The sequence below is a fragment of the Empidonax traillii genome, unplaced genomic scaffold (assembly GCF_003031625.1).
Source record: "Empidonax traillii isolate 1590-97213 ecotype Southwest subspecies unplaced genomic scaffold, ASM303162v1 scaffold457:size789790, whole genome shotgun sequence".
NCBI classification, from domain to species: Eukaryota; Metazoa; Chordata; class Aves; order Passeriformes; family Tyrannidae; genus Empidonax; species Empidonax traillii.
In genome coordinates this window covers 428,505-441,721 of record NW_020955650.1, presented here as the reverse complement: position 1 = coordinate 441,721, position 13,217 = coordinate 428,505, and the positions used below count along the sequence as shown (strand labels likewise).

The window sequence follows — 13,217 nt, the reverse complement described above, 5'->3', positions numbered from 1 at the left end:
TTTAGGTATATCTAATGTTTAGTTTGGATATCACACCCAGAAAATAAACACATGCATAAACTCAACAAAAATATCACTGACTCACCACCCAGCAATCCACCTCTTCTCTGCCTCTTGTTCCTTCTTGCTGTGTCAAGCCTCTGCCTTCCATACCCACTGCATTAATTTCCTCCTCTTCTCCCAGGGGCAGTTAAATGTCAGCCCTGTTTTCTCTGGGAATATTAGACTCCACGTGTGCTCACTACTGTTTGTATTGGACACACAAGTACAGAATTCAATCTCACAGTAGCTAATACTGTCCATGACTAGGCCATTTACCTGCCAAGCGCTCTGCCTGCTCATTAAAGACAGGATCATGCCATATGAATGGAATAAATACTGTCCTTAGGCACACTACTGTGAACACTGGTGTGGGGTTTTTTGCTTCAGATTTGTGAGACATTGAAGCTCCTAATTCCTTGTTCTCAGCAATTTGCACTGTTTTCACATATCAGCACTGCTGCAATTCAGTGCATTCCTTGGATCACCCAAAACAAAGGGAAATGAAGTAGCTTTGTAACTTCTGGAGAGATGGTGTGTCCACCTCACATCCTCCTCTTCCCGGGACACCAGCACCAGCCATGCCCTGGAATCACAGCCCTGTGGCCTCACAGCTACATCCACAGCAGCAAATTTGCTACGGGTGTCTGACAGGCAGAGGCAAAATTAGCTCCTGAGCCAAGACCAAGGGTCTAAGGGAACTCAGGATGCAACTACTGCCCAGCACTCCTTACAGGCACACAGGCTGCTTTTGAAACGCCAGAAAAACCAGCTGCACGTTCTTCCACTGACATCCTCGTGCAATTACTCCCTCTGTGTGGTTTTATCAGGTGAGATTATTAAACAAGAGCAGTTTGTCAGCCTTTTAGAATTGGGGGGAAAACTGTGAAAACTTAATATAGAAGTACTATAAACAAGATCTTCACTATTCAGATCTGTGAGCTTTGAAGGAAAATATGGCAGAGAACTTTAGTGCATTAGAGAGATTTTTAGCTTATTAGAATTTTTAATTTAGTTATCTCCCACCTGTAGTGCTGGGGGTAGGACTAAGGACTCGCTAGCATCAGTTGTCTTTAACCAGGCTGTGTTGGTACATCTGCAAACATGTGAATGAGGTCTGAGGCACGGAAATAAGGACTCTGCCAAATGAGAAATAAACGTGGTTTTGAAAGAAATACGTTTCCATTTTTAAATACAGCCTGTCAAAAAGAAATGCTGCTTTCAGCTATGACATGTGATTTCTAGACTGTCAGAGTCACTGTGCAGCAGCTCTTACAAGGATTGACAGAAGGTATTTCGTGATGCTTGCCAGCGAATATAGCAAGGCAACTAAGACCCCTAAATGCGTGGGGTTTTCTACAGAGTCCTGCCTGAAGTACACAGCATTACCGCTTCTGGACATGTTTTTGTCTCCTCAGTCCTGTTCCAAACAGATTTTAACTCCTGACCTGCAAATCATTTGGAGCCATAACATTTTGAATGGCTCCAGCTGCAAGGGTACAGGTGCTGCTACCTAAGCACGGGCAAGGATGACCTCACACTTCTCGGTCCAGGATGCAACAGAAATGTATCAACTTTTACAATGGCCAACACACAAAAAACAATTCCTGAATGGTGGGAGAAAACATCTTTAGCAATGGAAAAGGAGCACAAATTTCCTATACTCTTGATTTTGTTTAAGACTACAAAAAAAAGTGTTGGCTCTCAGAGGGAAATTTCTCCTCTCTCTAAAATCCCTGGCTCAAGCTGTTATTGGGATGACAAGAGGAACCAGCTTGTCTGTGTCTCCACCCTACTGATGCAGGAGAGAGTAAAGGCAAATGGGTCATGCAAGGGTGGATCAGGGGGTTTTAATACTGCTGTTTCATATGTGGAAGTGAAATATGTTGTTGCATCTGGAAATGCTGGCCTGCCCAACTCTATAATCAGCACGCTGCTGCAAGCAAAATCTGCTCTAGAGGCAGGTCTATGCCATAGGCTTCTGCCTGCATAAATACGTGGATGAGAGCGGTGAGGAGATGTGATACCTGACCCACATAGGTGTGCTAAAGAGGCTTTACTAGCAGAACTTGTTTCGCTGTGGGGTAGGGAGGGGTGATAACTTTTCCTGTGATGAACAATTACAGAACATAATTTCGCTGCTGTAAGAGCATCCACATGCTTTGCTGGTTTAATATCGCAGGATTCCCCTGTGCCAAGGTACAGTGTCCCTAAAGGAGCAGAGATTAGACCATGGTGTGCTCTCTAAAGGGACATAGAAAGGGAAACTCACACCAGGCAGAGGGCCAGGCAGGAGAAATGAGGAACACCTTTGAAATAAGTAGAGCTTGGAATGCTATTACCTTGCAACACATTGACAGGACTGAAAAAGGGAAGTTTAAAATTAGGCACGCACGCTATGCTATTTAATGTAAGTGCCAAGACTGGAAATGTGAATTCCCTGAACATTTTTCCCCTTTCTTCCTGTTCCTCACAAGTATCCGCAGGAGTAGCTCACAATGGGGAAGACAAAATTTATGGTGCAGTCCTTCATCTCCTTCCTTGGCTGCACCCCACAGAGCCCCAAAACCTTCAAGGAGAACCATTCAAATAAATGACAGGCAGCTCCCAGGAGAAACGCTGCCCAGCCTGCAGGGCTCCACGCAGTGTCTCCCGAGAGATAAAAGGACGGCTGCTGGGATGTATTCATTCCTGCCTTTAAGATGGTATCACAAGGGATGAGCAGGGCTGCAGCCTGTCTGCTCAGTCCTCTGCAGAACTTCAAACAGACGCTCCGGAGGCGGCGGGGCACGGGCTGACTCACCCGGCCGGCTGGGTGGACACAGCCTGCCCGGGCACGTCTCAACCTTCCAGCTCCCGAGTGGGTTGCCCTCAGACACCTCCCTTGTCCTCAGCTCCCTCTCCGAGGGCTCTCCCATGGCACGTTATTTCAGTAATGCTTTCGGCTTTGTCTTTTCTTGGCTCTTCCCTCTCCCCTGCAAAGCGAGGAACTGCAGGGCGACCTGCACCACACACGGGAGGGGTGGCTTTGCATCACTCCACACCTGGATGCACCGTGAGCAAGGTGCTAAGGCACTTAAGGGGTTTAATTTGGGTGATTAAATTCTCCAGTATTAATGCTACGGGTGTTCCTCTGTTGGAAACAATACCATCCAAACTCAATCAGCAAATATATGGGGCCATCAAAAATTAATACAGCAGTTGCACAAGCGCTGGGAAGTTACAACCACTTTATATTCTTCCTGTGGGCTTTATCTTTCATGCACAGTCCTGTTTGAGAACAGCAAAGTTCAGAAGTCCAGGCCCCCGATTCTGACAGGAGCAGCCGGCTTTCCCTGTGAGTCAGGACAGTGCAAAGGATGAGAGACACTGGCTGTGAAAGCAATGAAACTGCAGATTTTAGACAAGATTATTTTCCTGGCATTGCAAAATTCATCCCAAACATGCAACTACTCCCCAGAATGACACGTACACACCAAATGCACCTATTTGCAAATGAGGAGCAGCATTTGGGAAATGGACTTCATTTCTTTAAGAAACTGCAGGGGGGTGAAAACACAGACCCACTGGAGTCAGTGGTAAGTTTCCACTAACAGGATCAGAGTTCACTCCGTGGTAACTACGCTATACTGAAAATCAACTCAAAGTTCTTCTTTGTTTTATAAACTAAGTGAATGAATGCAAGGAATCCAGTCCTGAGCCCTACAAGTTTTCTGCCTCTTGCATTCTGGGGTGTTGTTCACATACCTGAAAAGCTACTTTGTGCCTCAAGACTTCAAATCTTTTCCCAAGCATGTAAGTCAGCAGAAGTTTCCAATCCTTTACATACCCCACACACGGTCTAGGTGTGTCCAACAAAAAAATATCCTCTTTGTAGGAAAAATAAAATAATTATTCCAGTGTTACCCTGTTCTTGTCCTCAGCCCTTGGGGTAATTTAACCATCTGGACAGGAACTCCACTTCTGTGCTGTTTTCCCTGCCTGCCCCACTGCTGAAATAGGCACAGGGCAGCAGTGGCCGATGTGAGGGGAAGGACGGACAACAGCACAGGCGTGTGACAAACTGCCGTGCACATTTAGCTACATTAGCCCTCAGTACACTTAAATAACAAAAAATTGTGTTTAATAACTGAGAAGCGACGCTGAGGAATGCAAACCAAGGGCTGAAAAGTAAAGGAAACTATGCAGCAAGGGCAATTACAGTTGGTTAATAGAAAAAAATAGTTAACCTGCATTTACAATGAAAATGGGCACCACCTCTTTCTTATTGTCATTCCACGGTAGTGGGATTTCAGTCAGCAAAAAGTGTATCTGACAGAGTAGTACATTTTGCAACAACGGCTTTTCACCTATAGATAATGTCATCCTATTTATAAATATATTTACCTACTAGTTCCTAGCTAAGAAAAAAAGTCACAGTATGTTCTCATTCTCAGGGGTCCTTTATATGCCACAGCCTGGAAATCAAGAGGCTGACTGCCAGGAAAATACCTGAACACCAAGAGTATCCAGCCTGACTGCAGCCTTCAGAGACCTCACTGAAGCTCTCAACAGGTGCTGAAGTTGCTGCAATTGACTTCTCCAATCTCACTGTGACGGCACTGCTATTTACCTACAGACCATTCAATAAACCTGAAGTGGTTTTGAATCATTTGCAACAACAGCTGATACAACAAGCTTTTTACAAGCCCCACATTCCCCCCACGACGACTGTAACCCCCACCTGTAGCCAGTGAAGAGAAAACCCACAGACAGTGCCCTGGAAAAAGAGCTGAGAGAAATCCACGTAGTAAACCAGAGTCTTACACCTGTGCTGATGGTTAAATACTGAACAAGTTTATTTTTTGTCTGCCTTCTTGTCACAAAATATTTTTGTTAGATTTTCTTTTTAAAATATACATCACCTACAAGTAAGTTTAAGGAACCAGAGTCCTAAAAGATCCTTGCGGCAGGGAGGGCTGGCGGGGCAGCACCCGCCGTGGTTCCCGGGACACCAACACTCCCACACACAAACGAGCAACAAACCAAAACACGGCGGCCGATTCCCTCCAGCTGCCCACGGCTCCGCAGTTTCTTCCCTTAAAGGACAAGCCAGCCCGAAATGTGCGTGCCATCAGGATCCTCCATGAGAGCTCATTAACTCGCAGCGCCTCGGACCCTGAAACGCTGCCTGCAGAGCTTTGTTTTTTTCTTCTTTTTTTTTTCTTTCTTAAACAAATGAACAACTCTGCAGACAGTTTGCAGCAAAGTCAGGCAAGTTTAACTACTACAGATTTTGCCTATTCTATTAAGTCCAGCATACTGGCTCCTTACTCAGCACTCCCAGCTCTGGGGGCGTACTCCCCAGCTTTACTTTGACTGTCTTAAAGTGGGGGGGTGGTAAAACACGTTCAGTAAAGCATTGAAAGCTCAGAAGGCAGACAAGCAACCCAAGAATAGCTGCCCACAAACCGGTCTCTTTTCTATCGAGCCCCAGCACTCGCCAAGCAGGACTAATTTCTGTTCTCCTCATTTCCCCGCTGCTCTCCCCCAGCCACACGCACACAACCAGCATTCCCGTGCCAGGCACTCCAGCCCCAGACACCAGTTGCGGGGAAGAGCAGGTCCTGTCCCAAAACAGCACCCGCACCTCTGGGGAAACTTTTCCCTGCCGTGGCAGTGCTGGGGACCACGCTGCCACTGCCCCAGCCGCAGGGTTTGGGGGCTGTGACACCAGCAACCCTTCCCAGCTCCCAGCCCAGGCTGGGATCCCCTCGGGAAGCCCCCGTGCTCTCTCCCACTGCCCCTCGGGGAGCACCAGCCACCCCTCCGAACCCAACATCCCCCTGCTCCACTGCCACCACCCTCATCACCCCAGCAGGGCAGGTCCCAGAAGCCACAGACACTGCCAGGAAAGTCCTTTCTCACCTTACCCCCCCATGCCCTCCCCCCCGACTACTACCCCTTCACAGAGAGGAGAAAAGAGGATAGATTTATGCTTTAAATACATTTTATTTATTACCAAAATTTCCAGAAGCCGAACTGGGCATTTTCTCTTTTAATCTTCTGTAAAGATTTTCATGCATAACTTGAAACTTGTCAACTGCAACAGTCAAGTGGTTACTTTAAGGACAGAGACAAACATCCAGAGTACAAACAGCTGTATCTGAATTAACAAAATTTGTCTATTACTAACCTTATAAAGCAGGACGTGCCTTCCCTCTTATCAAAACCAAGCTGACAGATCTGCCTTTATACACACCCAACAGAATAAACTCTGTTATCGGCAAGGACGTTTTCCTTAAACGTTAGAAAAAACAACAACAAAGCAAAGAACGGAGTGACTGTCCATAAACCAGTCTGTCCTTCAGTCCTCTTTAATCTACTTCTTCGATGGTGGGGCCACCGGAGCCACCTGCCCCGGCCCCTCCGTCTCCCCGGTACAATTTTGTGACGATCGGGTTGCAGAGTTTCTCCAGCTCTTTCTGCTTGTGCTCGTACTCCTCCTTCTCAGCCATCTGGTTGCGGTCGAGCCAAGAGACCACCTCCTTGCACTTGTCGAGCACTCTCTGCTTGTCCTGGTCGCTGATCTTTCCCTTCAGTTTTTCATCTTCCACCGTCTGCTTCATGTTGTAAGTGTAGGACTCGAGGGAGTTCTTGGCTGCCACCCGATCTCTGTTTGCTTCATCCTCTGCCTTGTACTTCTCTGCCTCTTGCACCATGCGGTCGATGTCGTCCTTGCTGAGGCGACCCTTGTCGTTGGTGATGGTGATCTTGTTCTCCTTCCCCGTGCTCTTGTCCACCGCGCTGACGTTCAGGATACCGTTGGCATCGATGTCGAAAGTGACCTCGATCTGGGGGACTCCTCGGGGTGCTGGGGGGATGCCTGTGAGGTCAAACTTGCCCAGTAAGTTGTTATCCTTCGTCATGGCTCTCTCACCCTCATAAACCTGGACAAGGACACTGCTCTGGTTGTCTGAGTAGGTGGTGAAGGTCTGAGTTTGTTTGGTGGGGATGGTGGTGTTGCGCTTGATGAGAGCAGTCATCACTCCTCCAGCTGTCTCGATGCCCAGGGACAGAGGGGTGACATCCAACAGCAGCAGATCCTGCACGTTCTCAGACTTGTCTCCCATCAGGATAGCTGCTTGCACGGCAGCACCGTAAGCCACAGCCTCATCGGGGTTGATGCTCTTGTTGAGCTCTTTGCCATTGAAGAAGTCCTGTAGCAGCTTCTGGATCTTGGGGATACGAGTAGAGCCACCCACCAGCACAATCTCCTGGATCTGGCCCTTGTCGAGCTTGGCATCACGCAGAGCCTTCTCCACTGGCTCCAGGGTGCCACGAAAGAGATCAGCATTGAGCTCCTCGAAGCGGGCACGAGTGATGGAGGTGTAGAAGTCAATGCCCTCAAAAAGGGAGTCAATCTCAATGCTGGCCTGTGTGGAGGAGCTGAGGGTGCGCTTGGCCCTCTCACAAGCTGTGCGCAGCCGCCTCACCGCCCGCTTGTTGCCAGCGATGTCACGCTTGTGCTTGCGCTTGAACTCCTCCACAAAGTGGTTCACCATGCGGTTGTCAAAGTCCTCCCCACCCAGGTGGGTGTCACCAGCTGTGGACTTCACCTCAAAGATCCCATCCTCTATGGTAAGGATGGACACATCGAAAGTGCCCCCTCCCAGGTCGAAGATGAGCACATTCTTCTCTCCGGCCCGGGTTCCTTTCTTGTCCAGGCCATAGGCGATAGCGGCTGCAGTGGGCTCGTTGATGATGCGCATCACATTGAGGCCAGTGATGGTGCCTGCATCCTTGGTGGCCTGGCGCTGGGAGTCGTTGAAGTACGCCGGCACCGTGATCACAGCGTTCTGCACCTTGCGCCCCAGGTAGGCCTCAGCGATCTCCTTCATCTTGGTGAGCACCATGGAGCTGATCTCCTCCGGGAAGAAAGTCTTCATCTCTCCCTTGTACTCCACCTGCACTTTAGGCTTGCCACCCTCATTCACCACACGGAAAGGCCAGTGCTTCATATCTGACTGCACGGTGGGGTCATCATACTTGCGGCCAATGAGGCGTTTAGCATCGAAGATAGTGTTGGTGGGATTCATTGCCACTTGGTTCTTGGCAGCATCGCCGATGAGGCGCTCAGTGTCGGTGAACGCCACATAGCTGGGCGTGGTGCGGTTGCCCTGGTCGTTGGCGATGATCTCCACTTTGCCGTGCTGGAAGACGCCCACGCAGGAGTACGTGGTGCCCAGGTCGATGCCGATGGCCGGCCCTTTGGCAGACATGGTGTCGGCTCTCTTCGCTCCGCTGCCTTTGCCGTGCCGCCCCCTCCCGTTCCCGCTGACGCCGCGGCGCGATATGCTGGGCTCGCGCCGCCGTCGCCGGTTTTATACCCGCCGCCGCCGCTTCTGGAACCTGCCAGAACCCTGACGGCCAATCCGGACGCCTCGCGAGCCTCCCGCCGGCCAATCGCCCCCGCAGCCCGCCCGTCAGCGCCCGCCCCCCGCCTCCCGGCCAATCAGAGCAGCGGGCGCGCGCTCGGCTGGCCCCGACCCCGCCCCGCCGCCGCGATCCTTCCGGGTTTTTCCTCATGCGTCACCGCACTCGGCCAATTAGCGCCCGCTCTGCGCTCTGGCCCCGCCCCCGCCGCGCGCCTCTGCTAGAAAGTTCCAGCGCGAGGCTGACGTTATGCCGATGATTGACAGCGTCGCTGCCCAATGGCGGGGCGGGGGCCGGGCTGGGTGACCGCCCCGCCCCGCCCGCTCGGACCCGCGGGGCGCGGGGGGTGCGGGGGCCGCTGGTTCGCGCCCCCTCCCGCCGGCCGCTGCTTGTCATTCCTGAGCGCGCAGCCCGGCGCTGGGGAATTTACCCTTATTTGGTCGCTGGGCGGCAGAAATTCCACCCTCTCTCCCTCACAGACACGCACACGCACACACTCTCTTTCAGCTTCCCCCCGCTTGTGCCGGGGCAGAACGGCCGCCGCCCGCCCCCCGCGCGCGGAGGCTCCCGAGCTGTCATGGCGGAACGCCCCCCACACGAACACACGTACCCCGTGTCCTCCCTCCGCTGCTGAGGGAAGGTCCTGCCGAGCCCCGTTTTAGCCTTATTTCGGCCAGAGTTGGCGGGCTGACACGCCCCGGTCTCCGCGGGGACAGCGGGGCCGGTGTGTCGCCGAGCCGAGGGAGCCTCTTGCCGCTGCTGAGGGGCTGCTGCGGGGGTGCACCTGAGGGCAGGGAATGGCACCGGGCTGTCCCCTTCCATCCCAGCACCAGAACTGTCTAACCCACAGCTCTCCCCTCCTGTCCCGGCACCAGAACTCAGGGTGTAACCCACAGATCTACCCTCCTGCCCCGGCTCCAGAACTCAGGCAATGGCACCAGCGCGGGATTTGGAGGGGGGCCCTGTTGCTGCGTGTTCCTGCGCGGTGACCATTCTTGAAGCGCCTCCAAATTCTTGTCTGTTGTGCTAATGTGAGATGTCGTCACGCCTACGTTTAGCAAAAGCTATGGAGCTATTAACTCGGAGCTAGGAAAGTGCTTTGATGAAAATATATTAAACATGAAAACCTGCTGTGGTTCCTCCAAATTATTCCTCCTTGCTTTGAGACAAACACTGCAAAATATTCCATTTCTAGTAAGGAGGGCAAAACACCATCCTGAGAGCTTTTTTTTTTTTTTTTTTTTCCAGGGAGTCTCAGTGAGTTGCTCCTTTTCAGTAGCTGCTTTGTAAGCATTACTAAAAGTCTGCTGCCTTTAGATATTAGAAGGTACGTGAGACAAGGATTAAATTCGCTGTGTGATTAAGTCATCTTTCATTAGCTTTGTCCCCAGCCCTCAGCACTATGTTGTAGCAGGCCTCGTAGAAAATAACTTACAGCTTTTCCCAGAGTGATTTGTACTCACACAATTGTGTGTTAAGTACTGGAACTCCTGATCAAAAACATCCTCGTTTCCATTAGTGTGTTTTTCAAAGCCTTTTTATAAGACATAAGGGCTCCACTTCTTTTGTGTATCACGTGTATGTAGTTTTGAGGTGGAAGAGCCTCAATTTCTGACCATAAATATTGCACGTGCTTAAATAACTATTACTCTTCCACAGGTCATGGACTTTTCTTCTTTTTTTTTTTTTTTTTTTTCCCCACACAAGTTCTGACGTTAGAGAAATCCGAAAGAAGTCAAAGGAAAATGGAAACCCTCGGCTGTCCCCACCTCCAACAGGAGCTGCTCTGTATATACTGTGTGCATATTTCTTTGATGGGAAGGGTGTCAGTTTCTCTTGTAGTTAGACCAGTGACTGATTCATCCCTGAACCATCTCTTCCTGTAATTCACTGCTACTTCATTCAGTTGATTGCATTATATGGAGCAGGGAGAAATGCCAGGGCAATACAAAGAGCGGTGGTTGATAAATTCCGTTTCAGCTGAAAAGTTGATGTTGTTTATTATTTGTATCCTTGTGAGGACTGTCCCTTAGGAACCCTGGTAATGCACAAGAACCCTGTCTTGATAGCTGCAGTACAAACTCAGACCTTGTTATTTCAGAGTAAAAAGAGGATTCCTGTCCTAAAAGCATGTACAGAAACAAGAGATGGAAAGAACAAATGGTGGAAGAGGTAACACAACAATATTGATTAGCACGATATGCAGTCTTTGCGGCAAAATTAGTTGGATGTCTCACTGAAGTATAGCTGTAATCTAACAGGTTTTATCAGATTTAGAAGTGACATTTTATTAATTTGGCCCAAAGCTTTTACCTACATGTTTTATCAGCCCAGGCACAAAATATGAGCTCCAGACAACACTTGTTTGGGGTTTCCTTGGCCCAATAACTAGTTTGGCCCTGATATGGTTGTACTGACACCCAGATGTGGTGATAACCTGCTAAAGAGATGTTTCCAGTGACTGCATTGCTGCTCATGCTGAGCCTATTTCCTCAGTCCCATTTATTTCATCACTTTAATTGTTTTGCTATAGAAATTTGGGGGAAAAGATCTTGAAGGAATGTATGAGCACACCATTTTAATGCCAGTGGTGTAAATGAGACACTTGTGACCATTCTCAGGAAAAATCCAAAGGTCTGTGGACTAAGGCTACCGAATGTTTCATTCAGCCTGTTGCAGAAGTATTTCTTTTCCAGCTGACCATGCAGGTGCTGTTTTTGTCTTACACAATGATATGTTCAGGTCTGAGCTGCATTTTAAGCCTCCATTCCTAATCAGAAGTTCACGTGATGTTCATACCATTGTCTCTTACTGATGTCCTTGGAGAAAGTCCAGTCTAACGAGAGGGAGCAACCTCTAAAACCTCATTAGACTTATTCTCTCTTCTCAGCAGAGCTATTACCAGCCTGCTTTTTGTCAGCAGTTTGTGAACCAACTCATCCATGCAGTCATCCTCTCATATGGGAAGAGACACATGATTCTCTTTTATGTTGCTTCATATGCAGTCATGCTACAGGTGAGCCAAACCGACTGGTTCGGAAATTAAAGAGTGAGCTTTATGGGGAGGACTTCAGCACAAGTCTGATTTTCGCTTTAAAAAAACATTTGCTGTTATTTCCTCATCCTGAATCTGTGAGCTGTAACTTCCAGAAAAGCAAGTTGGCACCTCTGGAAGTGGCAGGTGCCTTTCTGATCCATTAATTTGTGTTTAGGATCAATAATGCACCCCTGTCTCCTGTTAGGCAGCGCTATGTAACACACTGTAGGCTGTTCTCCATTACACCACCCAGCCAGAAATGAAGATGATATGCAGATTTCTTCAGTGAAGCAAGAGCTCAGTATCTGGAGCAGAACTGGGAACTCAAGCCTTATCTTTATCTTGATAAAAGGAAATTTTTTCCCCACATGTTTCATAAAGCAGTGGAGTATAAAAATAGGACTGAACCCAAGTTACAGTTCAATCAGACATCAGCCACTCAGATCATTACGATAAAGCTGAAATGCAATCAGTGGTCTGTTCAGGTCTGACAGTCAGAAGACCTTAGACCTTTAATTCTGATATCCATTTTCCTCATATCCATTTCCCTAGTACCCATTTCCCTAGAAACACTATCCAGAAAATTGCATAAGTCAGATTGTATTGGTGAAAATGAATTATTTTATAATACAGCCATCAGTTCAGAAAAGCCTAAGCAACTGCTGTTCTAAGAACGAATAACACTTTGTCATAATTCCTTTTCATCACTGAAATTCTTCATCTTGTTTATATTTGCAAATGTATGGATAGTATTTGGAATTCAGACAAGAACTACCAGTGTATAAAATGACAAGATCCTTCTGACAAGGTGTTGCATAAAAAATTCGTATTTATGTGGGGGGAACTATGTAACTTATCTTGTATTTATGTACCTCCAGGTTTTGTGCACAGCTGCTTCTTGTTAATTTAAAAGGCAGCCACAAGACATGATCTTTCTTAAATAAGTGTTCCTTTGTTTCTGTGAATAACAAACAGAGTTCTGCAAATCTGTATAACACATTTTTGCCAAATTACACAAATGCATGATTAGTACTATGGAAGTATTCAGAAGAGCAGAATATAGGGCACTGTAATTTCGTACTGCCAAACCAGGAGTTCAAAAATCATGAGTCAGATATCCTAAAATTATAAACCTAGTTTAAAATTATGAGCTTAAAAAACATATGTGGCTTTGTTCACCTTCTGGCTTTTTAATCTTTAGCATATGTTCAGATTACACTTTTAGGATTTTCCATGTAATTGGCAGATCTAATTTTTTTTAAATAAATAAAACAGCTGATTACACCATCTCACAACTGAAACCAGGCTGCCTCAGGTTGATTAGACTCAATAAAATCATGGAAGTTGTCAACACCGATTAAACTACTGCTTGATGTTTCAAGGAATAATTATTTTATAATTAAGTGGTTTTAAAGCGCATTTATTTACATAGACTTCTGACAGTTTGCTGAGGCATGATTAAAAGCTGAGGTTAGTATCACTAGTGCTAACTAGATAAACTGGTGTGCTGTGCATTTGAGTCAGTTCTTTATTCCTTCCTGTAACTGCAGCCTCCTTTTCTTGCAGCCACTGCCAGCTCTACTGACAGTCATAAGCAAGTGACTTGAAAGCAGCAAGTTTGCAAGTAATCACAGAATCACATCAGAGAAGGACGTCAGTAGGTCACTTAGTCTCATTTTGTGTTTAACCAAGATCTCCTTTCTTGCAATTTAAGGAAATTATTTTT

At 47.8% G+C, this 13,217-nt stretch overlaps 1 protein-coding gene across 1 annotated transcript; it reads right to left on the bottom strand.

Annotated features, from left to right (window-relative positions):
• Window positions 1–6,010: 6,010 nt before the first annotated feature.
• HSPA2 (heat shock protein family A (Hsp70) member 2) lies at window positions 6,011–8,569 on the bottom strand. The gene has a single exon (XM_027895336.1). The coding sequence runs from the start codon at window positions 8,298–8,300 to the stop codon at window positions 6,396–6,398; it is 1,905 nt and encodes a 634-aa protein (XP_027751137.1). The 5' UTR covers window positions 8,301–8,569; the 3' UTR covers window positions 6,011–6,395.
• Window positions 8,570–13,217: the final 4,648 nt, after the last annotated feature.

Bases quoted from the DNA above. Each gene is read 5' to 3' on its own strand.
- HSPA2 (XM_027895336.1), bottom strand. From the start codon at position 8,300: ATGTCTGCCAAAGGGCCGGCCATCGGCATCGACCTGGGCACCACGTAC.